This window comes from Lutjanus erythropterus, chromosome 22 (genome assembly GCF_056507025.1).
Source record: "Lutjanus erythropterus isolate fLutEry1 chromosome 22, fLutEry1.hap2, whole genome shotgun sequence".
Classification (NCBI taxonomy): Eukaryota; Metazoa; Chordata; class Actinopteri; order Lutjaniformes; family Lutjanidae; genus Lutjanus; species Lutjanus erythropterus.
In genome coordinates this window covers 24,838,169-24,864,250 of record NC_139338.1, presented here as the reverse complement: position 1 = coordinate 24,864,250, position 26,082 = coordinate 24,838,169, and the positions used below count along the sequence as shown (strand labels likewise).

General features: G+C 40.0%; 1 protein-coding gene across 2 annotated transcripts in view; it reads left to right on the top strand.

The window, feature by feature from the left end:
• The window catches only part of anks1b (ankyrin repeat and sterile alpha motif domain containing 1B), a 297,352-nt gene that overhangs the window by 60,171 nt on the left and 211,099 nt on the right, over positions 1-26,082 (top strand). For both annotated transcript variants that reach the window (XM_084710483.1, XM_084710482.1), the window contains exons 2-3: positions 13,853-13,933; positions 18,505-18,661. In XM_084710483.1, coding sequence (XP_084566609.1) covers positions 13,853-13,933; positions 18,505-18,661 — 238 coding nt within the window. The remainder of the gene's footprint in view (positions 1-13,852; positions 13,934-18,504; positions 18,662-26,082) is intronic.

Here is a 26,082-nt window from a genome sequence, read left to right as displayed (position 1 = left end):
CTCTGCATATTTAAAGATTCTATGCTTCATTTTCTCCACATTTTCTCCTCTCTAACACAACCGCAGCTTTCAGCTTGATCTTCTAAAGCAGCGATTCCCAAAACGCTTTAAAACCTGGCAGGCCTTCATAGTGAAGCTGTCGATATCTGCTATAAAAATTAATTTTAACTATCTAATGCATCAGATTTAAAGGAAATTCAGACATTTGGGAAACAGACATGAGAGCAATGTCAATTTTCTCATCCAACTCTTGGCAAGAAAGCATGCTCTCCTGAATTTTCAGATAATATGCGCCTGTTCCCAATTAAAATGCAGCAGTTTTTAGGCTGTATTGCTCTACAGAGTTTCTTACATAGGCTTAATTTAAAAAAAGTGAATAAAAATTAAGAAGGAAGGAAAATGTTCTTACATTATAGTTTTCAAGAACATAAAAACATGCACAAATTACTTTATGTGCACTTTACTGCATTCTTTTTTTTTTCATTGGGCTTTTTTAGTTGCTGTTATGTATTGCGACAGTGGTGTCTGCAGCATTTTTGTGCAGATGAGATATTGTTGGATGTTACAACATGTCTATTGCTTGTTTCTTATGCTTTGACGTACAGCATTTGGGAACTGAGGACAGTTATTGTTGAAGTTTTGAAAGTGAAATTCTTTCTCATTCTTGCTTAATATGCAAAGTCAGGTGCTCAACAGTCTGGGATCTCTGTTGTTGTATTTTGTGCGTCATAATGCATCACACATTTTCAGTGTGAGACAGGTGTGGACCGCAAACAGGTCAGTTTAGTACCTGAACTCTTTTACTACAAAGCCATTTTGTTGTAACACGTGCAGAACGTGTTTTGTCTCGCTGAAATAAGCAGGGACGTCTCTGAGAAAGACGTCTGGATAGCAGCATATGTTGCTCCAAAACCTTTCAGCATTAATGGAACCTTCCAGATGACAAAAAAGGAAATGAACTAATCTTGCAGCACTTCAGGCACCAATGTTCAAAGGACACTTGCAAAATTAAATTTGGAAAGAAATTATGTCTTGTTTTACCGTCACAGGGACACCTGACTTTGGTTTGTTCAAACTGCTGCCACTTATATTTCAGAAACTACATTTAAAAAATCCAGTGTAGCTTTTCTAAAGACAAATTTCCACAATAGAAGTCTGATTTAACTTGTCAGTGGGGTCTGTCTCTGAGAACTGAAGTTGTATTTTGAGATTAGTTAACTGGAATAAACGTCCACTCAAGGGAGACATGGCAAAAAAATGGAGGCCTTTTTATTTAATTTCTTCTAGCTGTACATGTTTTTCAGCAGCAACAGAGCTGATTTAGAAGCTGGATGGAGTCCCGTGCTGGGGGGATACCACCACCACCACGGCGTATTCAAATGAACAAAATTGCTAACGAGGAGGTTTGTCGAGGGGAGCTGCTGTTTTGCTAAATATGCAAAAACATATGAGCCAATTTTACAAGAATGAGTTCAGCAAATTAGGCATGATGCTGATGAGGAAGGGGGGAGATCACAGACAGAGGAGAATAGCTGAGCACTTCATCCTGCAGTTAAGACGTCTCATACTGAGCAATTTGAAATTGAAAAAGAAGGATCTGTTGTTCACTGATTTATCCAAACATTCATGTCTTCTGTAAACGTCAAAATATAGTTGTAATAACTGTTTTATGGTCACAAACTCAATAAGAATCTATTTGTTTTGACATGCTGGGGCCTTGTTTTATCTCTTTTTTTATCTCTTCTCTCTCTGTATGAGCCGTACTGTGGATTTATCCGTCACTGTAATTGGTGTAGAAATGAAAACGACAGAGAAAGTGACAGATCTGTGAGGGGAGCGAAATGGAGAGAAGGGAAAGCACCTCTCAGAATTGCCTGTTGAGTTGTGTAGGTGTGAATGGGATTTTTTTTTCCTCATGATGTCGTGGGAATATTGAGTGAAAATGAGATTGCTGTCATGTTTGAGGTCACAGCGTAACCTGTGGAAATCCTCGGGCTGCACATGATGTGTCTGTGGTATAAAGCTGATGTACTGTGTGAATCTGTTCATGATGGATCATGATTGTTTCTCATGTCAAGTCAAGTTGTATTTGAAGGTTTTGCACATTTTATATATTCTAATTTATTTACAACAGGGTATTCAAGACCATATCTTCCTGGTTTTCTGTATTATGTACTCAAAAAATTTTGTATCAATAGAAAAAGTGACACCTTAGTTTTGTTACCAAGTCCTTAAAGGGGCAGTCCACTGATTTCACAGTGCTGCTGGACAGACATGGGCTTGCAGGGAAAGAGAGTCTGCAGCTTTCTCCATTTTCACTTCTTCTGAGCCGACATACAATTGAGCGATGTATTAAAATTTTCCAATTTGTGCAGGTGTGTGTGCACAAGCAGCAGAGAGTTTGATATGTACATTCTCTGCGTTCAATAAATAGACAAAATAAACTCACAAAATGTCGATAAAGCAAGTATTCTTACACCTATCTAAAATATTTATCGGAAAAACAAAACTATACATCAGACAAGAGAAGTTTAATGGCCTTTTTAACAGGTCGTGAAACACAGTTCACTGAAACTCAACGGGAAACAAATTAAAACTCGTCAGAACCATCTTGGTTCGTCTTTCCACCGTTCGAACGATCACCACATCGGGTTTGGTTGAAACAGACTCTTCATTCACTGCTTTACATGTGAAAATATTCTGGCTCTTCGGTCTGTTTTCCTCTTACTCGTCTTCCGGCTCAGTGGGTATAAATAGTGTCTGTTTCTGTTTCTTTCTTCAAAGGCAGACCGTTGAATTAGTTAAATAAAATGCCCCAAACTGCATAAAAAGAAATGAAAAACCTGGTGCTGGGTATCAGCCATCACCAATGGAATTGCATGAAGCCATCTGAAAGAAACAAGGTCCCAGTCTTAAAAACATTGCTCAAAAACAGTGTTCCTCATGGTCTAAACCTCCTGAGGGTACCTTTTAATAACTACACTTGAGTACCCAAAGTTTTAATCATGTGTATTCATGTTTGTATCAGTGCCAACTTTTTAAAAAAAACATTTAAATATCACTGTTACTGTAGTATTGGCCTCCAGCTCAGACCATGCTGCTGTGTGCATTTATAATTGTATACATTACATATATATATATGTTGTACAGAAAAGTGTGTGAGTGTGCCTCGGACATATTTATAGCACGAGCATCCTTTTAAGTGGCAGGTTTGTCATACATTCGCACACAAACTCAGTTATTTCTGCAGGCTTCTTTAATGCAGTTTCTTTCCCCGCTCCTCTGTCCCTCTCTCTGCATTTGCAGGCCGTTCACGTTTACTATACATCTGCAAATATATGCACATTTGTTTGCAGGTTATGGATTGTAGTTGAGCTGAAGAAGAATAAATGGAAGCTGAGAAAGAAAAGACGGGAAAAGTGAGAGACAGATAGAGAGGTCGGTTCCCTCTGCAGAAATGTAATTGGTCTTCTGAGAGTTTACACACACCTCGCAGTGTAATTGTCTCTCTGTGGTTGAGCTGGTCTCACCTATGACACCACACACACACACACACACACACACACACACACACACACACACACACACACACACACACACACACACACACACACACAGAGACACACATGATTACATAAACCTTATCCATTCCTGCACACCTGCTCAAGACATTAAAGTGTAAAGCAGAATATTCATGCCCTAAAGCATCATGGGGGATGAACTGTCTCTCCGTGAACCGGGGTTTAAACATCAAAGGCAAACTCTAAGGAAAAATGTATGCATGTGTGTGTTTTCCTGATGCTATAGGTCAGTGACTGAGCTCTTGCTACACCGCTTTTAATCAGCAGGTATCTGTTCTGCTTCTTGCTCAAAACAGGATATGAAGCAAGTCCACTTCCTTTCTGGCTTTATCTGCTCTGATAGCGAGCACACCTCGAGTCTTATTGGTTCCCTTTTTGATTTCCCCTGAAGTTATTGCTGCTGTTGTTGTTGAGTTTTTCTGCAGAAGCACCTTCAGGTTTTCGTGTGATAAGGTGGCGTGAATTTCAAGAGCCTGTTGGATTCAGTCGACTTAACTTCCCTCCCAACAAAAAAAGAGAAAATTTTCCCTCTAAAAAAAGGATCCAGGACTACAAAGCTTTTCCCAACTCCTTCGTTCCTTTCTCTTTGAAGACAATGCTCTGCTTTGATGTAGCTTGAACTTTGCTGCAATGTGAGACCTGCTTTAATAACCGTGGTGAGAACCAGCAAATGAAGGCTTTCATTCTGAAACGCTGCATGAGAAGTTTGCATCCAAAATGAGAAATTTCTTACCACTTGAAAGACGCTAGGTGTCCTCTTTCATAACGACTGATAGTAAGTGACACTTCTAAAGAGTCAAGGAGTAATTTGAGCTCTTGTTTGATGAGCAACAACATTTTAAAAAGAGCTTCAGGTGATGTTTTTGGAAATGGGAAACATTGTAAAATCCTCTGACTTTTGGTCAAGCCTGAATCTCTTGTTTAGCTCGAGTGAAAACCCAAATCAATATCCTGTTGGCTGGTTTGGAGAAGCCACGTCTCCAATTGATTCTTCGTTTTGCAGTGACAACAGTGTCAGATTTAACAACAAAATTGGGAGTAACTTTTGAAACACAAGGTCTTTTACTCCACAGAAAAGGACAAAAAGGACCCTTTTTGGGTTGACACCATCATTAAGTCAAGTATTAACTGGAGGCAAAACAAAAGAAAAACTGCAGGTAAACAGAGAAGGAGGCCTCATAACCAAGCTAAAATGTCATCTTGCTGTGGGTGGGTCTTGGGTGCCAGAATCTAACTAGTAATGGATCAAAACTGAAGTTTTATCAAATACCAGCTGAGACAACCAGTAAGAAGCAAAAAAACAAAACAGAAGGCAGCCATGGTATGAGTGTGCAGCCTCTCTCTGTGCACAGGTTGCCCCCTCACTCCCAGCAGCCTCGCTGTGTCCCGCCTGCTGTGGAGGTCCAGAGGCTGCAGGGCGAGCTGCCTCGCTCTGTGCCCGGGGTCATGGCTCTCTCTGTCCTGAGGATCTGCAGCTGATTACCAATGTATTTCATGCTGCATAACATCAGTTTCTTCTTCTGCTGCTCAATTCCAGCAGTTCTCCTTTTCTCTGAGTGATGAATTTTTGCCAGATGATCTGTCACAGTGCCCCCTACCACGTTGTGTCTTAAATGACAAGATATCTCGTCAATGGTGGGGAAAGAGTTAAGACAGAAAAACAGTTTTTTGTTCAGCATAGCACAAATTATTCAAACAAGAATAAGTTATTTGACCATAAAAACACTGAGTGCATAGTTTTACAACATTTTTACAGTTCATTCAGCTTGCTGCAGCTTTATGTTGAGAAAGCAAAGCATTTTTGCCTTCAGTATAACACTGCAACTCTTATTGCAATAATGTGTTTTTGTTATGTTAAGGTGACAGACATAGAACTTTCTCCAAAGTACACGTCACTCTTAGCACATAAAAACTTGTATTGTTAGATACGACCCAGACAGGTTGTTCTTTTGGCTTTTCCAGTGTGATATCATGTCAGCTCGGTCCTCAGCGAGCTCTGCTGTACTAAAGTGATGTAAAGGCGAAAAGAAGCTGTCATACTGTAACTGAAGAAGGGTTCAAACAGAGGGCAGCGTTGCTCTGCCTGCTGGGAGGCCTTTCATGATGTTTGACCCCTTTACCTTTTAGTGCTTTTATTGAAAAAAAAAAAAAAAGAGCTTTGGCCCTCAGCAAGAGAGGAGGACGGTCAGAGAGAGAAGAGGAGAAGCTGTGAAGGATTAAGTCAGAAATTTCTGCAAAATAACCCTCGATCGGTGTTGCATGATGCTGAGAAGAAGGCAAAGCATAAAAACACGGCGTTAAACTTTAATGTACGGCAGCAGCAGTTGTACAAACATACAGAAAGGCTAAGATAGCTTCTCTCAGCAGAGCTTTTCCTTTGCTGCAGCTCCTGAGGTTAATTAGGTAAAACGTCGTCTGTGTATTTGACTAATCCTCCAAGAGTCTGCATTTCTCCTGCATTATCTAATCTCAAGTTGTCCACTAATTCTATTTAAACTCTTCTGGCTGGCTTTACGCTCTCACTGAAAACACAAAAAACAATGGAGCAGTGATATGGCGCCGAACTGAGTTTGGGAATTTATTGGTGGGACACGACGAAGCAGAAATGAACAGCTGTGATAAGAAAACTGGTCGCATTAGGAAGTGATTCACCAGGATCAAATTGGTTGTTGTCCAATGTGTGTGTGCACGTGGTATTTATTTTTCTAAAAGGCGCAGTTTCTGTGTGTTGGTACCCTTTGGCAGTTGTAAAGCTACAGTAGACTCAATAAATTCACTTGTCATGGACTGGTTTCACTGTGCAACGGTGCAATATAAATGCAATATTAAGCACAACAGAGCAGTGGAAGTCTCTAGGAATATCAAAGGACTGTTGTGGGAATATTAACAGTAATAAAGAGCAGTAAAAAAGAAAAATACCAAGCATGATAAGCAACTTTAAACTCACCATTGTTTGCCTCAAACTGACTCGCTTCATTTGTGATTTCTGAAATATAAATGTTAATAAACCACAACAGAAAATCCATATAATGCAAAATCAGGACTTAAAGCTGCATAAAGTAATTAGCTGGGGGCAGAAGCTAAGCTAATGGACACACAACACTGCTTACTGGCTTGTAAAGCTGCCACGACTAACACACTAGCATTTTTACTCATTTAGCAGAGGTGAAATCTGGAATCTAGCTGCAGTGTGTCTGTGAAATGTCCAAACTCTGTAACATCATGTGATGCTCCACAGCTTTACATTGTGAAAGAAGCTGCTTTTTGAGCGTCTCAGCCCCCGTGTAATGACCGTTTCACTATCAGGATTTAATTCATTCGGTCCAATAACATTCGGAAAGTCTAGAAAAGCCACATGATTAAATCATTTTATCCCGTTCAAGCTCCTGGAGGACTGGCCAGCTGGGCCTGGGCTGTAAAATGCACAAGCTCTGATATGGAAGTTGGCTTCATGTGTCACTCAGCAGCTCTCATAGGAATGACTGGAGGCCCGACTCCAACGCTGTATCCACTTCTTCTTAGTATGTCCATGATGTGCGTGCTGAAAACAAGTAGGACAATATGGCAGAGAACGTTAAACACCAGAACATTTGAGTGTTTTACAGATATTTGTTGGGACTCAGGACTTGTAGCTTGAAACCGGGACAGACCCAGACAAACTGGGACGTCTGGTCGCTGTAGGTGGGCAGGTAGCGTACAGTGAGTTATTATCAAAGTTTTTCTGTTACATAACTTCCTATGCTGCTGTAGACGGAGTCGATGAAAACGGCAAGACTGATAAAAATAACAACAGAATAAAAACAAAATGCCTCCATACTGTTGTCTGGTGTAATCCAAGTCTCCTAAAGTCCCAACATGCCAAGTTTACCAAAACAAATGTTATTTACACCATGTTTTTCACCTGAATCTTCGTTTACATGCACAATGCATACTGTCTGAACTGTGTGTGTGTGTGTCGTGATGGTGTGCGAACAGCATGTCGGGACTTTAGGAGACTTGGATCACATCAGATGAGCAGTATGGAGGCATTTTATGTTTTTTAAGTTGTTTTTTTACATTTCAAAGTTGGTCATCATTCGCTGACATCGTTTAGGAGATTCTGCAGCAGCGTTTTCCTCTGAAACTCCAGCAAAGTTTCGTGGACTAACAAAATAAACCCGACCAGTTCTCCGTCTGTGCGTCACTGTGAGCGACTCTGGCCTCGACTTCGATTCAGTTACAATGAGGTGAAACATTAATGATTAATAGAGCTTTCTTTTTTCCAAATCTGTTGTGAAAAATCTCGCTTTGAATTCTGCTCTGGTTGATACTCTGAAGGTAACTACCCACAAAATGCCTGCTAAGTGTTAAAGCGCCCACCGGTGACACCCACTGTTGGTGTCACTCCACACACATATGTAACAGTGAAAGAAAACACAACACCTTGTTCAGCTCTGGCCGTCACAGCGAGGTTTACACATTCCCTCACTGAGTGGCCACATATATTTGTTTGTGCAGGTTCTTTTTTTATGAAGGTTATGCGACTCAGAGTATGACTGCTGTGTTTATGCATTAATACGGTGCGTTTGTGGGCGTGTGGGAGAGGTGGATTGTGCAGAGCGCTGCTCACATGAAAGGCTCTTTGTACAGCAAGTTTTTAATGAATCGGTGTACAGATTGGTTGTTTGAAGGTAACAGCAAACACGGTGCGTGTGTGTGTGGGCGTGTGTATGTGTGCGTTCAAGGATGGTTTTGTTCAGTGAACAGCTATCAGATGTAGAAAACAGCTTACGGGACTGTGTGGAACATAAGTGCTGTGTCCACCCAGGTAGTTTCATGTGTATCAGTGATATAATTATAATATTATAATAATATATTGAATTAGAAACAATCAATGGAAATGAAATATTTTGATAAAACTCACTTGGGTTTTGCAATGGTTGTAAAATGTTTTTTTTTAAAGGTGGAAATATGTAATGTTATGATGATTGAAGTCTCTGACTTTACAAGGTCTTTAAATGCAACACAAAATTAGTTTAAGAAAAAGAGAATTGTGGACAAGAATATTACATTTAAGCAGTGGTGTAGCTACAGTACTGCAGTGACAACTACAGTTACTGAAGCTGTCACACTTCAAAGAACATCTTTAAATTAATTTGGTTACAGATTTAAGATTTATTTTTCTGAATACGCTTTTCTGTTGTTGTCTTTGGCACCGGTAACTGAAAAAGTGTGACCTGCTCACAGATAAAGCTGGAGAACGTCTCCAACCATGAGAAATATTTGATCGATCCCACTCACGTCTTTGTCTCAAGTATGGAGCTAAAGATTAGCTTAGCTTAGCATAAAAACTTAAACAGGAAATATGCATTTCCTTATTGCTTTAAAGGGGACATTGTGCTATTTATCCACCTAGATTTTATTTTCAATTATGAGATAATTTCACTGGTATCAAGAATACTCTCTAAACAGAGCCTTAAATTCCAGATGAAACAGCATTTTGAGAGGATCTAACTTCTGTATCTTAACATTTTCCAGTGAAACATAATAAGCAGTCAGGACATAACACTGGGAGGAATTTAACTTGAACATGAAAAGCGGGCATGTTATAACCCAACGTATATGACACATAATTGAATTATCATGATAACCGTGTTTAATTACCAAAAAATCTCTATAATAACAGCATCAACCAAACATGGATTTGTTTTGAGTCAATGAAAGCACTGACAGAGGACATTATGTCATTTCAGATAGTTTGTTTTCTCAAAAATGTTAAAAAGTATACCTGATGAAGGTCGTCCAGACCGAAACGTTGTTCTTGGATATCTAATAAATTAACAGAAAGCGAGACAGTGTGCGGGAGCTTTTTCTGTTTTTCAGATAGTTTGTTTTCAAAATAAAACGTGAGGAAATTATTTCAGTGTGAGTATCAATGCTGCAATAATGCTAACTGTGATAATTGTGGGAAGAATAAGAATAAAAAGAAATTGAATTTTTGGCATATATGGTGAAAAAGGAGCACAATATGAGCAGGGATGTGATCTAAAATCTTGATCTTGACTTTAGTGTCTTTAAACAAGACAGTTATGTCATGACACCAGCATGGATCGAGAGTTAAGGTTCTGCTGTGTGCCAGTGCACCTTGGATCTGACTTATGCAGCACTCTTTGCTGTCAATGTTTCTTAATTAAGCATCAAACATGGCAGGAAGAAGTAATTAAAGAGAAAACAGAGCACCTGAAACTGAGCTCCTCCTGAACACCTAATGATCGTGCCAGTATCTCACAATAAAAGACGGGAGACATTTATTGAGCAGCGCTTTTCATTTGCACGGTGGATGTTTGTGGATCTGCAGAAATGAAATCCATCCGAATTTGGCTGACAGTCGAGTTTGAAACGGTCATTAATTTCCCTCCTCGCTGTCTCTATTTCTGCCTCACATTTTTGGCTCCCTGCGTCCTGTTGTCTCGTCCTCTTGTCAGTCTGCTCTTTTTAACAAACCCTCCTGCTGGTTCTATAGGTCAGCGCTGAGAGGGGTCAGCAGAGCAGCACGATCAATACGTATACACACACGCACACACACACACTCACGCTCCCTCTCCCAGTGTGTAGAGATCAGCTGACCCAATATAAAAACAAGCTTGTGCTGTGTCTGTCTGTCTGTGGTCCCCTGTCTTCTGACCTCTGTGTGCAACATACTGCATGTGTGTCTACGTGTTTTGCACAAGTAAGCTATTTTTATAGATTTAAAGCTACTACAAGGAGTAAACTGGCTGTGAAACAACTTTAACTTAAAAGATGTTGCGTTTAGGGCTGCCTTAAAATTTTGAACACAAACAACAACATTCAAAACAAATTAAACATTTGTAGTCAAATAAATCTGACATTAGTTCAGTTTTACTTGAGAAAACATGTTCAGTACGATTCAAATAATAAGTTGACTGAATTTGAAAAGATAAACTGAAGTAAGTTTTTAATGATTCAGAACAAACAAGTTTTTCTAGTTGAATAAACTTGATATTAATTCAGTTGTGTAAACTTCTTACAGTGAGTTGGATGAATGAAAGTTGCATTTACTGAAAATATTTAAGTGGCTTTGTCAAAATTTTAATCTAACTGCAATCAAATACTATATGTAATACTAACTGCAAATATTTAAGCTCTGATAACCTTCAACTTTTGAGTTTATGAATTTCAAAGATGAATACTGCAAACTGCAGTGTGTGAAACTTTTCTGTAGTAGCTGTAACTTTAAAAGGCTGCCTGAGAACGGCTGCCTTAATATGTGAAGTTGACTGAATTTGAAAAGACAAGTTGAGGTAATTTTGAAATGATTCAGAACAAATAAACTGTTCTCATCAGATAAAGTTGATATCAGTTCAGCTGCACTTTAGAAAACATGTTCAGGAAGCTTAAGATATTAAGTTGATCCAACAAGTTTTCTGATGCTTCAAACAAAATTGATTTCCTTTGACATTTTATCAGCTTAAAAAAATTCTAAGAATTTACAGCAGCATGCTGGGAAGTCTAATATATTGATCATATTTCTTTAGAAACTTAATTTAATGAGTTGATTAAAGTCTGTACAGATAAAGTCAGTGCATTCTTTCAAGTCAAAAGACTTCAAGTTAGAACTCTTGCTTATAAGTTCTGAAAAAAACATGAATCTGAGTTTAATTAACTTGTGTTAAGGGGCATGCTAGTGTGTCTTTCTGTTTTGTTTCTCTTGTTTTGTTGGTGTTAAATAGATGTTCATCTGTTCTTGTTGCTTTTGGTTTCGTAACACTTTGTCTTTGTGTAAAAAAAAATGCAGCTCTTGGATGTGTCTTGATTGAAGGCCACCTGCTTGTGCTTGTTTTTCAGTCCTCATTTAGCTGAGCACTGAATTCAGCAGTGAAACGTTCTGCATCCTTCACTACAACAGACTTGTTTTATTGATCGACACACACTGTGTTCTGTCCTTCTCTCTCTGCATGTGTGTGTATTTGTGCAGCCAACCCTTAATACCACTTTTAATTCACGTTCAGTTGTGTGTTGCTGTGCACGTGTCCGCCGGTGTAACACCACTGACCTTGATCATTGTGTTGATGTCTGTCAAACTCGGCGAATGTTCTGCTGCCTCCACAACGCTTAACTGTTTGCAGGCAGCTTCGGCTGCAGCCGCTGAAAACGGGAAAACTGACACAGAATCTGTCCAAGTCAAAGTGCAATGCATTTATTACAACAATTTGAACAAAAATAATGATTTTAAAGTGTGATTCTGTTTATCATATTTCCCTCAACAAATACACACTGCAAAATGTGTGTTAATATTTAAATATTTATTTTCCATAAATATGAAAAGGGAGATTCGAGATGAGATTTGGGACCATACATGTGATCATATGGCAATTAAGTACATCCGCTAAGACTGTTTCACACCCAGCCTCTTTGGTTCAGTTAAAATTAATGTTTGCCCAGTTAGTGAGGTTTATTTGGGTTTGTGTCAAACCGAGACACCTGAAAAGGTGGGGCTCTGTTGTGGTTTGTTTGTGGTGTGAAAAGAAATGATGCAACCATAACGGATCAGCCGATTGTGAAATCTGTTCAGGTAGAAATCGTATAGACGAATCCGGCCACCACTTTTTATATTCCACCACTGCTGCGGTGGCATGTCGTGTCCGTTGCCCTCGGTCTGCTGGTTGTGTCTAGACAGCAACCCCAAATTTTTGTTGTTGAGGTATAAAACCAGGAACGTACAATGCATATCAGGGCCATTTGACAGATTATGCATTCTTTGGCAAAATGCTCCACGAAAGAGAAAGTATGTTGAAGGTCAGAACTGATTTGTTAGTTCAGTGAGTCAATTAAAAAGTGTGTGACAGTGATTCCACAGTAATATCCCACAAACCATGACTGTATCAGACGCCCCCCTTTTATCCTGCCTCTACCTTTTAGTCAGTATTCATAACATGCAGTTGATTTGCAGCCTAATAATACTAATAATGCTTATAATCTTTTTTTTTTACACACATCAGAGGCATTAAAGTGCTGCATAAAATGATTTTTTGATTATCCCTTGTGGATCCTGATAATGCAGGATGACAGTCGCTAAAACTGTGCAGTCAGTGAGTTACCTGTCTCTGTGAACAGGACCAGAACTGAAAGGCAATAAGATCTTTTTCCCCTCTCGGTCCAGACCAAATCAAACAAACTACCAGTAGAGTTTGAACCCTAAATCACCCGAAGCAGAAATAAACAGAATAATGCGATGAACTTATTCCGAAAACAAATGCTGTCAGTAAAAAAAATCAATATTCTCCAACCCTAACTCGTGTGTTTCAGTAATAAATACTGTGAGACACTGATTTGCATTATGACCCTTTATTGTACGTGTCAGAAGCGACTGTATCAGGTTGTCTTAAATTGAAAAGAAAGGTAATATAGTTGCTTCTAGCTGTTCCTCCATTCAGCTCTTCAGTGCAGAGCAGCTCAAACTGGAATTCATCTACAGTAATTAGTACTTCTCTCCGACACGCTTGGAGGAGTTCATGTGAAAAAGCGAGGTCATATAATTATAGCCCTGGGAAAACCCTGGGCTCTGTTTGTGTAATAGTGTATGTGTGTGTCTGTTTCTGTGTGCGCGTGCATATGCGTGCAGCTGGCTATCCTTATGAGAGTGCGTTTTCTGTGGTTGTATTTGCATGCTCAGCCTTTTGCGAGTGCAAGAGTCGACCTCACTCGCTTTCTTTATTTGCCAGCGTGATGAAATAGGACTTTGGCTGCGGCCCCAAATGAGAAATTATACTTCTCGCCTCGAGATCCAAATACATTAAAGTGAAATTCTTTTGTGTGAAACAAAAACCAATACTCCTTTAATGAGAAAAAAAAACAAGCAAACAAGGAAAAAGGAGAAAGCAATCATTCTTGACAGAGGCCCAAACCCGTTTTTATACAAACTGTAGCTCCTTCTACAGCAGGAAACACCACGGCTAATAAATCCATTAACTCCCAGCAGGGATTCATCTGTAATTTAACACTGAACAAATATCATGAATCAGTTAAAAGAGATGGTTTTTCATTTCCCGAGTCCAAAACACAACAGGTGCAGCAGATATGAGAGGTAACAGACTCAAAGGAACTGATGAAATAAAGATGCTAAAATGCGACGGTGTCTCAAAAAGGACTGTCAGCCACCACGTTACCAAACAACAGGCACTTCAGCGCTGAGAGATGATGCACGAGTGGCCGTTTTGAGAAAGAAGAGAGTGTGAGGATTAATTCTGGTGTGTTTTCTCTTTTCTCTGCAGCATGTGGAAGGGCCTGAATGTGAACTGCACAGACAGCTCAGGATACACGCCTTTACATCACGCTTCACTCAATGGACACAGGTAAGACGAGTGTTTGTGCCCCTGTTTGTTAAGAGACCCTACCCATCCAAGTGCTCCACAGAGGTGTGTGTACAGGCTTCATGTACAAGTACAGTACCAGTCAGTGTATTTTCTTTATTTTTAGACATCAAAACTATAAAATATGGAAAAAATGTGTATAAAATACTCTCCCGAACTGTCTTCTGCACTTGCAATCAAAGATCTAATAACGTTGTTAACAATCTTTATTAATAAATCTTTGATTGCAGTTGCAGAAGACGGTGTGCAGGAGTCTTTTTTTGCTTTTTTTGTTGTCTGCTATGTACCTGTTGAGCTACAAGTGAGCAAAAGTTCTTCAAAGTAGCGACCTTCTGCTTTGGTGCCAGCTTTGCACAATGTTGGTATAATCTGAACTTTTTCTTATTCGAAAAAAACAAAACATTTGGATATGAAGCGTGTCCAAACTTTTGATTTTGGTGTAATATGTGTGAATCACAAATTCCCAGAGTGACAGCTTCAAAGTGCTTGTTCTATCCAACCAACAGTAAAAACAACTTACTGAACAATGATGTAAAACAGAGAAAAGCTGCAAGTCTTTAAGATGTAGCCGTCAACTCGTTGGTATTTTTATTTGATAAATGACTTAATCGGTCATTAAAATTAATGTTGAGACATTGAGTGCTGAAATGTCTCACAGTGCAAGCTGTAAAATAAACAGTATAGTTGGGCAAAGAAGTCAGAAAGGGACATTTTTCTTTTGATTGTTTTTTATTTCTGCTGTCAGGAATAATAAATTTTCTCTCCTTTATTCCTCTCAGGTTGTAGTTTTGTGCTGTTTGTCAAAGGTCCTAATTTCTTTTTTCTCAAGGTAGAAAATATATCAGATAAGCTTTCAGTTTCAAGGATCTTTTAAATAAGAATTTGAAAATATAATTGACAGTTTTCAAGGCATAAAAACAATGATCTTTATGAATCAAGACTTGATAAAAACAGATTTGTTTTAAGCAGTGACACCTGCTGACCAAAGGCACCAAATTATTGTTTTTTTTTAAACTTTCAGACAACATTTTGGAGTGAGTGATAAGTAAGAAAAAAGTTTTTAGAGACCACAGTAACCTGTTGGGAGCAGCGGTGAAGACATCGTCAGTCATTTCCTTTTTCCTAACAAACTGTCCTGAGCCTCACAGTCGAGTCAGTAGAAGCACTGAGCTCGGCTACATTAAGAAGTCGCGGCGTCTCGGCTCTGCTTCAGGTCTCAAATGCATTTTATGCCGCTGGCAGGTTCTGTATTGTTGCACTCTTCACCGAATTTCCCAGTAAAATGTGCTTGTAACTGTTGAATCCATCCAGAAAATGTTCAGCTGGAGTGAGGGGAGCCGAGCTGAGCTGTGGATGTGACGGTCAATTTTTATTTATTTTATTTGAAAAAGTCTTGATTTACACAGAATTTGTGGTAAAATAAGTCTCGCAATTCTGTTTCTTCAGTCTGACTACTGTTTCATATTTTATCTAAGCCATAGTCAGACTGCTCATACTGTTATTTGATATGTTGTTGTAAAAAATATTGATTATAGCCAATTTAAATGAAGACTGAATGGTCAATACATGAGAAGGTTTCCAAAATGACAACTTGTCAGGCAGGAATAAACTGTTTTGTGAATAGATTTGTGTCATTTCATGGTTAGTCTGAGGAGTTTTGAAACTTAGCCTTTCAAGGATGCCCCTTAAATAACCAATCATGATACTGTCACCTGTTACCAACTCACCTGTTGTTCCGAAAAAGTTTTTTTTTTCTTTTAGCATTACACAACTTTAACAGTCTTTTGTTGCCCCTGTCCCAACTTTTCAAAGATGTGTTGCAGGCATCGAATTCAGAATGGGTGTATATTTGTGAAAACAAAAACTCTAACTGTAATCATTCGAATTCAAGTCCAAAAATATTTGCAAATCATTGCATTCTGTCTTTATTTACATTTTACACAACGCCCCAATTTTTTGGGAGTTTGTGTTGTACATTAATCCGTGCAACAGTGTGACAAATTATAAATAATGCATTTCAAAATATCCTTGGCAAAGGTATAAAAAGAATGAAAAACAAGCATATTATGTAAATCAGTCACACCTAATCAATAAAACATAAAAACATTGCATAAATACAAAATTGCAAACGCAGAATTTGTGCCAGGGTTTAAATGTGTGCGTGCTCTGTGTGTCTGCGTCTGCACGGAGCTTCTGTGCCGCTTCCTTTCTTCACCTGGGCCTGCTGAGAAATCCGTTACACAGCGTGGATTAGCTGCAAGCCTGACCGCTATCCCAGCTTGGCGGAACTGAAGGATTAGTGCTGTGTTTTGGGGGCAATTATGTGGATTTCCTACTTCAGATCAACTGGAGAGGAGAAGAGAGGAGAGGAGAGGAGGGGGAGAAAAATGCAGCCTCAGAGTGAAAATTAGGCCGCCAACAAAAAGCTGCAGAGGAGTGATTTAACGTTTAGGTGGGAAAGTATAAAGAGAACTGGCAGTTAAGATATAGACAGAAGAGACTTGGCAACAGGTAGTGCTGCTTTCAGAGATTTGTTATTGAAGCTGGCTTTGAATTGTTGTTCGAGATCATTTTTTACCACATTAAAAAGACCTTTTGATGGCACACAGAGGCTCAATCCAAACAGCAAGAAGTCGAATGTTCTCGTATTTGACCCTGAGATCCTCCCAGTGTGATTTCGTGGCATAACTGCCTCTTAAAACCTGATAAAACTGTAATAAATTATTAATTAACAAAGCAGTTCATTAAGCATCTCGGTGCTGCTTTCACCTCTGCTCCGGGGAGAGGTTCTGCCCTCCCCCCCCCCCCCTCCTCCGCAGGCTTCTCCCCCTGACATTTTGAATGCAAATGAAGCACTTCACCCTTCCTCTTCAGAGAGAGGTGACAACTTCAGCTGGAGACTGCTTCATATGAAACAGTATTGCTGACATTACTGCTGAGCAGCAGCTAAATGCATTTTCAGCACAAACCCAGGCGCTCTGGTTTTTTCATGTTGTTTGTTTGTGTAAAACAGATTAGTTTATTAGAGGGAAACATGGGAGCAATTGTCTTCTCTCAATTTGTGATCATCTCCGGTTGAACTCCTCCCTGCTCTCACTGCCTCCAGGACTGAACCGATCATTCACTCATTGTAACACCAGAAATCCCTCCAAGAGTTTAGACTCCTGTCTTATTTTATATATGAGTTCAGGCGGTCAGCTGTTCAGGGTCTCTCCACACATATTCAATAGGAGACAGGTCTGGATCGCAGGCAGGTCAGTCTAGTACCTGAACTCTTTTACTACAAAGTCACGCTGTTGGAACACGTGCAGAATGTGTCTTGACATTGTCTCGCTGAAATAAGCAGGGACGTCCCTGAAAAAGACGTCTGGATGAAAGCATATGTTGCTCCAAAACCTGGATGTACCTTCCAGCATTAATTGCACCTTCACACATGTGTAAGTTACCCATGATGCCTTGGGCACTAACACACCCCGATACCATCACAGCTGCTGTCTTTTGAAGTTAGCGCTGGTAACAATCTGGATGGTCCTTCTTCTCTTTAGCCTGGAGGACACAACGTCCATGATTTCTGAAAACAATCTGAAATGTGGACTCGTCAGACCACAGCACACTTTTCCACTTTGCGTCAGTCCATCTCAGATGAGCTCAGGCCTCAGAGACGTCTGCAGCGTCTCTGAATGTTTATAGATGCAGCGACAAACTGTGTTTACTGACAACGGTTTTCCAAAGTGTTCCTGAGCCCATGTGGTATCTTTATACAATGATGGGGTCAAAGGTCACAGACATTCAGTTTTTTTGCCTTGCTCTTTACTTGCAGAAGTTTCTCTGGATTCTCTGAATCTTTTAATGATATTATGGACCTTACTGTTGGACTATTTGCCTACACAGTTTTGAACCTCACCCCATCCATGCTTGTGAATGACTAAGCCTTTCGAGGATGCCTCTTTAATACCCTATCATGATATTGTCACCTGCTACTGATTAACCAGTTGAACTGTGGAAAACAGGCGCTTAACTCCCTACTCTGATACTCCTGTCTGCTTCTCCAAACTGCAAGTGTACAATCTACTGAAGATAACACACTGATTATGGATAAGTACCTCAGACAAAGCCACTTCAAATGATCCAAGCTATTCTTTAAATAACAAATGGTACCTTGTGTTTGTTTATTCAAGGGCATTTTGGCTTCAGCAGGTGTAATGCTCAATAGCAGATTAAAGAGATTCATCTTTGTAAATACAAACACTGTCTGAAAAATTGCCCTGACTACTGTATGTGTGGAGCAGAACCAATTAATTTAACCAGTAGAAATATTGGAACTGTTGCAGAATATGAGTGCATGGCAAGAAAAAAAAGGCAGCTTGTGGGCAGTTTCATCATGTAGTTTGCTAATGCTTAATTTGTGCTGAAAGGTTAAACATGTTTGGTTTGGTGGAAGGTAAATACAGCAGTTTTCCTTGATATGGATTTCAGGTGTTGGCGCCCGGCTCTCTCCATGCTTCGATCTGTTGACGTATTGATCTGTGTGTGTTTGTCTCTCTCTCTGTCAGGGACGTGGTGCTAAAGCTGCTGCAGTTCGAGGCGTCCACGAACGTGGCTGACAGCAAGGGTTGCTTCCCGCTGCACCTGGCCGCCTGGCGGGGCGACGTGGACATCGTCCGCATCCTCATCCACCACGGACCCTCGCATTGCCGCGTCAACCAACAGGTAAACACCGCAGACACATCGTCACCCTGAGCTGCAAGGCCACGGTTATTATTCTGAAATGGTCATAACTGATAAATAGGAGGGAGGCCTAATGTTTAAAGGAACAGTTCACCACAAAATAAAAAATGCATATTTTTCCTATGGCCTGTATCACTACTTATCCATCTAGTTTTTCAAGTATATTTGCATCTAGTTCCATTATATTCATATTACAGCTTTTTTAATATGAATTTTATAGCCACAATAGTTTGTCCTAAATGCTTAGAAGGCCACCAAATCCTACACACTGGTCTTTAATGTTATTTTTATGAAGTTGGATTTGACTTCAGTTTCGCTTTTAAGTGTGTTTTTGGAAAAAAAATTGTATTCATCACACTGAAAGAGCTCCAAACAAAACCAACATTGAACCAACAACCACTACTGCAAATGACATACTTTTTTTGCCAGTATGGAGTTAAAAAGGTCTTGGATAGTCTTGAAGTTAACTTGTTAAAACCTACAGAGATCTTGATGTGTGAACAAATCTGACAGACAGACAGGCAGTCTTCTGTTGTGTTCTCCGTGTGCGAAAGGACAATTTCGGACACTGTCCCGACCTGACTCTCAGGATGTCGCCTGGTGTTCGCGTGTGAAGATGGTTCCTGCACACTGTTGCTGCTCCCGAATCTGAAAGGTCTTATCAGCTAAATTAAAGCTGAGTTCTCGCGTTGTATTTCTCGGGGCATTTAAAACCAGCGCCGCCACAGGTCGTCTCATTATGGCTCCTGTCCAACAGAGCCGGTCTTTTGCAGTTCCCAGTGATCTCTCTCTGACAGCCGGGCAAGCGCATCAGCTCTGGGAGCATTCAGCCTGCCGCTGCTGTCATTCCTCATCAGCAAAAATGACCTTCTTCTCCTCCCTCACTCTTTTTCTGTCCGTCTCCGCTCGCAGCATATTGGTGATGTCACGGCTCGCTGGTGCGCTGCATTTTAAGACGAGTACAAGGCGAACAGAGAGTGGTGTTCAATCGGAATTGCTGGCTAAAATGTTAATATGTTTTAATATTACTGCTCCTGATGGCAGTGTAGTAGTAATGGACCCCCCAGGTTATTGGAGCGTTATTTACTCTGCCTAATAAGCACATTTTCCTCTGTCACCATTACCCAAATCATTTCCCTCTGAGAGTTGTTAGAGCCTAATTGTTTGCTGTGATAAATGGCGTCCCTTGCCCCTGAAATGAAGAGGTTTGTCAGCAAGTGAACACGGGTAATTTTCTTTTCTTTTCCTTTTTTTTTACCCCATCAATGATTTGTAGAGCTGAGCGGGCTGCTGTGCAGGCAGCGTGGACACTCACAGGGTGGAAGATGCTGATTGAGAAGATACTGTGCTGACTTCACTGCACAGTGTGTTAAAGGGATAGTTTGGAGTATTTGTTATGGGGTTGTATGAGGCGCATAGGCAGTGTATTACCTACAGTTTGGAGAAGCAGAGAGGAGTACTGGCTAAAGCTAAGCAGGACAGGGTCGGAATCCAAACGTATTTCAGCCACTTAAAAAAAATCAATATCAGTTTGTTTTCACTGTTTTACCTTGCCCATAGACAGTTTTTTTTTGCAGGAAGTTGCTGTGTTTTAAGACAAATATTGCTCTCTCCAAACCAACCAAACTCCTTTGGCGAAATCAGTCATTTTACCTTGCAGAACACAGAAGTTCCTGGCCTACTGCTGCCTTGATGCGTTAGTTTGTTTGCGTTATTATGTGACATTTGTGTTTTAACAGGTTAGTTCAGATTCACTAAAGTCACACAATAACAGAAACAAACTAACAGATCAAGGTGGCGGTAGTACAGCAACTCCTGTGTTCTGTGAGGCAAAATGAGGGATTTTTCCTATGGAGTTTGGTTGGTATGGAGAGAGCAGTGTGTGGCTCATATAATGGTAGTTCCTAGTTGGAAAAGGCTGTCTGACAGCAAGGTAACATGGTAAAAATATTCTAAATATAACATATACTTAAACTGATTTTGATTTTTAAGGTGGAGCTTTTTTAAAAGGAGTAATGTGTAGCAAATCCTGTTCGATATACAGTCTATAGTTGGAGCGTGTTGCTTTCCCCCTCCTGACCCTGTCCACAGCAGTACATTGCTCAACTTCCATACTGGTACTCTCTGCTTCCCCTAACTGAGGCATGTAGACACAGTACCTCATACAACCCCAGATCAAATAAGTGGAACTATCCCTTTAATCTGTGTGCGCTCTTGTATTTTGTTTAGAGATCTCCTGTGACCTGCTTTTGGCCTTTCTGTGTTCATTGTGCAAAACATTGCAGTTATTTTAGTGATGAAATGTATCCACCTTCTGGTGCATCTGTTTTTTCTTGTTCTGTTTTGTTTTGTGATTTCTCCACAGTAACTTTCAACAAACCGTAATGCCGCTCATGTGTAGGAGGCGAGACTTTGTAGCTGTGAGGCATGGTTTTCCAGTTAACAATGGGAGACGGACTAATGCTGTTATGTCAGTATTTTGGTTTTGTCTGCACGTAAGAACAAAGCGAAGAGGATGTGGGCTACATGCTGCCAACATATACGAAGATGCAGGCTGTGACTGCATCACAGTTTTGGTTTATTGAGTAACAGTTTTTCTCGATCTATGGATTTCCTAATAATGTTGATGCAAAATTGTGGTTTTACACTGACACTGTTGCTCCACTGTTTTAAAGAACATTTTGTTAATATACAAAGCATGCAGTGGTGACTTTTAAGCTAATGTGTTTAAATAATGGATGGTTTATGTGTTTGGGCGAGGCAGCTTTATTTATAGCACATTTCAAACACAAAGGCAGTTAAAAATACTTCACATGCGGTATAGTAGGGAAAGAAAAGCAATGAGCAATGAAAGCCTTATTTCTGCTTACAGTAATTTATGTTTTATCAAGTTTTTGATCGATGATAAAACTTTGACATTCATATAGTGCCAGGTTTATGATCTTACCAAAGCCATGACTTATACAAATTATTGGTAACTTGTTAATTTACTTTTCTTCGTTACTGTATGAGAAGCTGAAATCAGAGAATTCCCACCCTGGTTACATCTGTGAATATTTACTTAATTATTGTAAAGCACAGCAAGTATTTATTAATTCAGCAGTAAACACATTTGAGAGAAAATAAAACTTCCAGTCATCCGTTAGACATAACTGCTTATCCTTAAGGGTTAAGTGGAGGCTGCAGCCAATCAGAGTTGGGGGGTACTTTCTGGACAGATTGCCAGTCAATCACAGGACAGACAATCATTCACACCTAAGGGCAGTTTAGAGTCGGCAATTATATTTTATCATACTTGCATAACTCCACACAGAGAGGCCAGTTTGAACACAGAAGCCCCCCCGCTGTGAGGAGACGAGATCACCAAAAAAAAGGTAATTTAATATTCAGATCTTACAGAATCCATCTGGTTAGGCTCTGCTCGTATTTATGTGCATCTGTGAAATGAAAGGGGAAATGAACACTTATAAATTCTCACAACACCTCACTTGTTAAATCGTCTAATTACACTGATCAGCTCTCTCTTTGTATCATTTATCTCACTTTGAGCCTTGTTTATCAACAAGCTGGAAATGACTGGTTTTATCTACCCCGTTATCAACAGTTTTCATCTCTCCTCCTGTATAATAAACATGAGCGAAAAAGCCAAGCTACAGAGCTCACGTCAGAAAGCCTTGACTGTCTGTCGCACTGTTGCACACAACACAGCGACACACAAAGACTCCAGCATGGCTGCACTTTGACACTCTTAAAGGTGCAGCGTTTATTTTTGTCTGAACACTGGAACAGCCAGGATGATTATTTTTACCATTTTCAAATTTACAGGTACCCTTTCCCCCTAAAAGTGTCAGTATTGTCATTTAAAATGTTTATTTTTGTATAAATTAGGCGAAAGCCAAAGAAAAAATGACAATTTTTACCTATTTTGCCATATGTGGTTATATTTGGCCAAATTCCTGCACACATATTGTTACTTGTTTGGATGGTTAGAGATTCATCTTGGTTCCTTAGCAACTATTATTATCTCTGACAAAGAAACTTAACAAGTGCTCACTTAATTAACCTACCTTAAAATACAAATAATTAAGCTAAACTGTCCTAATCAGTACAATAGCTGAAGACTTTGAGGAACATAAAGTAGGGGAGCTCAGGGCCAGTTGTAACATGTCTCAGCGCCTATGACTTGCTGAAATTTACAGTCTGACCTGTTAAATTTTGACACAAAGTACTTGACTATATATTTACTATAAATAGGGGCGCTCAAGCTTCTATTTATCAAAAAAATCTAAAAAAAATCTATATTATATATTATAACAAATATAACGGAAGCTGCGCTGTTGGAACACGTGCAGAACGTGTCTTGGCATTGTTTTGCCAAGTTTGGCAAGTTTTGGAAGTTATAAGCAGGGGCGTCCCTGAATAGACATCGTCTGGATCCAACACCTGTATGTACCTTTCAGCATTAATGAGGCCTTCACAGACGTGACTGTTACCCATGATGCCATGGGCACTGACGCACGTCCATACCGTCACAGATGCTGGTTTTTGAAGTTAGTGCTGGTGACAGTCTGGATGGTCAGAGGGGTCAAAGGTCATATTCATTGTTGATTTATGGCCTTGCCTCTCACATGCAGAGGTTTCTCTGGATTCTGTGAATCTTAAAATGATATTATGGATTTGCTTGCTTGTATATTCTTCATGGGAGGTTGTAACGTTTTGAATTCAAATGATCAAAATGGCAGCAGCACTAGTAGTTCTGGACGTCCAGCACTTCTAATGCTTAACACTGAATTTTAGCACCGATCTTGAATTATGGCATTTGTGCATTTTAGAACTGTATGATGCACATTTGTACAGTAGTTTTGCAGTAATGCGTTGTCATCGTGGAGAGTACAGTTGTTCTCAGGTTGTGGGCATAAATCAGAGTGTAAGATTTATAGAGTGTTTGCGTGTTTACGACCCTTGCGCTCCATATTTTCCCGCTGTCTGTGTTGTCTGCAGTAGAGAGCGGGGCCTGCATATATTTGTCAGGGTGATATACTGAGTCCCACACACGCTCACACCCATCATCCAGACTTACAGCAGCAAGCCATTGGCTGCACATTACCCCATTCTCAACGATATTACTCTGCCCACGCACACCATTCCTCGTGTCAGAGGTTAGTGTGCGTGTGTGTGTGCGTGTGTGTGTGTGCAGCTCAGTTTTACTGGGTGATTCCACAGAGGCACAATCTTCTGTCTTAATATGTGCTCTTTTCTTACAAGTGCAACGTTTATTCTCACCTTGAGGCCATGAGGTGACAAATAGTGACATGAGAAAGGCTGCTGTAATGAGCGGGAAAGGTCTTCAGAGCATAAAGAAAAATGGAAGAAACTGACTTAAAAAAATAAAAGATGGCGGAAGTGTGTAGGAGGGCCGGTTCTACGGCGCAGCCAATAGAGGATTATTCAAGGTTAGTGGAAGTTATTAGTTGGCGGTAAACCAGCTCCAGCCCACTGTTTACTGCCCTAATTGGTCCCAGTAGTTCCCATTCACAGCTGTTTTTGTTTATTATGGGAGCCTGTGTGTGTGTTTGTGTGTGTGTACGAGAGGTGGAGGCTGCCTGACTGGAGGAGATGATTACACGTACTGTGTGTGTGTGCTTGTTTGTGTGTGTTTGAATGTGTGAGAGACAGTGAGACAGTGATAGATGATGAAAGATGACTTGTTTACTCAAGGCTTGCTCTCTGCTCGCAGGGCCAAATGCATGTTTAGAGGAGTGAGGCGTTGTTTGTTGTGATCTCTCTTTCTCTCAGTCAAATTGACTCATGATCTGATGCTTCACTTGTCTGAAACCAGGGTTAACAGTCAGGAATGTTTTAATATTGTAGTTTTTTTTTATAAGATAGTGAAATCAATTTATTGATTATTTGTTATAGGGTTGTATATACTAATACGGGCAAGTCAGCATGAAGGTGTTGAATATGACATTAATTTTGTGTCATCCAGATGGTAATTTATTGACAGTCTGTAAGTGAAACTGCTTTGGTGAAGAGCGAGGGCTCTGTCATTCACACCTGTAGTTTGGTTTATTTGGTTAAGACTAAGTGTAAAAAAAACACACTCATCAGTGCATCAGGATCCATGTAGAAATCAAACTGGTGCCTGACAGAAGTTTCTGCAGCACTTGTTGTATCCGATCAGGTGGAGACAGGACGAGCAGAAGGCATCTGGTACAGTGATGATTCAGGGCTTATTACTGTGGGAACGCTGTGACACACTTTTTCATGGACTGAACGGACAAAGTACATGGTGGAGGATACAAGCACAGCAGTTTGAGCAGCTTCTGACTTATTAACTCTTTCCCTGACTGTTTTTTAATAAAGTTGACAGCCAACGCTAGCATTTTTGACAAAAATCACAGATTTTTCAACACCTGCAGAATATTTAATATGAATATGTTAACATGGAATATATCAAATAAAAGAACAAATCTTAAGAGGGGAGCAGCTGGACTTACCTATCAGATAAAAAGGAAGAAGCTTTGCCCCCTGACCTGTTTTCTATAGACAGCTGATGATAGATGATCACACCCCTTTAAACGATCATAGAGTCCCACATTGTCTGTTCTCTGTCTTCTTGAGGTGAAAATAATGAGAGAGATGGGAGTGACTGAGCCTGCTCATTCTAGATCGCAAAATCAGTAAAGTGAGGGTCTGCCTGGACTTAAGAAACGTAAACAGAGAGAGTAAGCTGCAGCCGCCCTGTTGAAAGACATTATTAAAGATCTGGACTCTAAAGCAACAGGAGAGAGTAAAGACATTTCCAAGCACCCTTTGTACTCAAAATTCTTCGTTCAGCCTTCATGAGACGACACCAGCATTTTTGGAGAAACTCTTCTTGGTGGCCGATCAAGGATACTCCTACGATTGAAACTCGGCCACTAGATGACGAGTAGAAGGGCACTCCGAGAGTGCAGACTTCTGCCAAGGTTAAGACCCTCTCTTGCAAAGTGAAAAATAATTCATAACTGAGAGTGGCTTCTTGCTACTCTAAAAACTTTTATTTGGACTATGGCTGTAATGTGAGATAAGATTAGATAGAACTTAATTAATTAATTAAAGACAACGGTAAAAAATGTTGATCAGCATTTCCCAAAGCCCAAGGTGACATCGCCAGATGTCTTGTTTTGTTCACAACAGCCCGAGGATATTCAGTTTACAGACATAAATGAGTAAAGAAACCAGAAAGTATTCACTTTTAAGAAGCAGGAATCAGAGAATTTTGACGTTTTTCCTTAAAAAGTTACTGAAACAGATATTGCACAATGTTGAAATGCAGGTATACAATATTGCAGTGAATGTGCTGTGCTGCCCTGATGCAAGAAGCAGGTATTTTTCTGACTTTTTATGGCTTTATTACA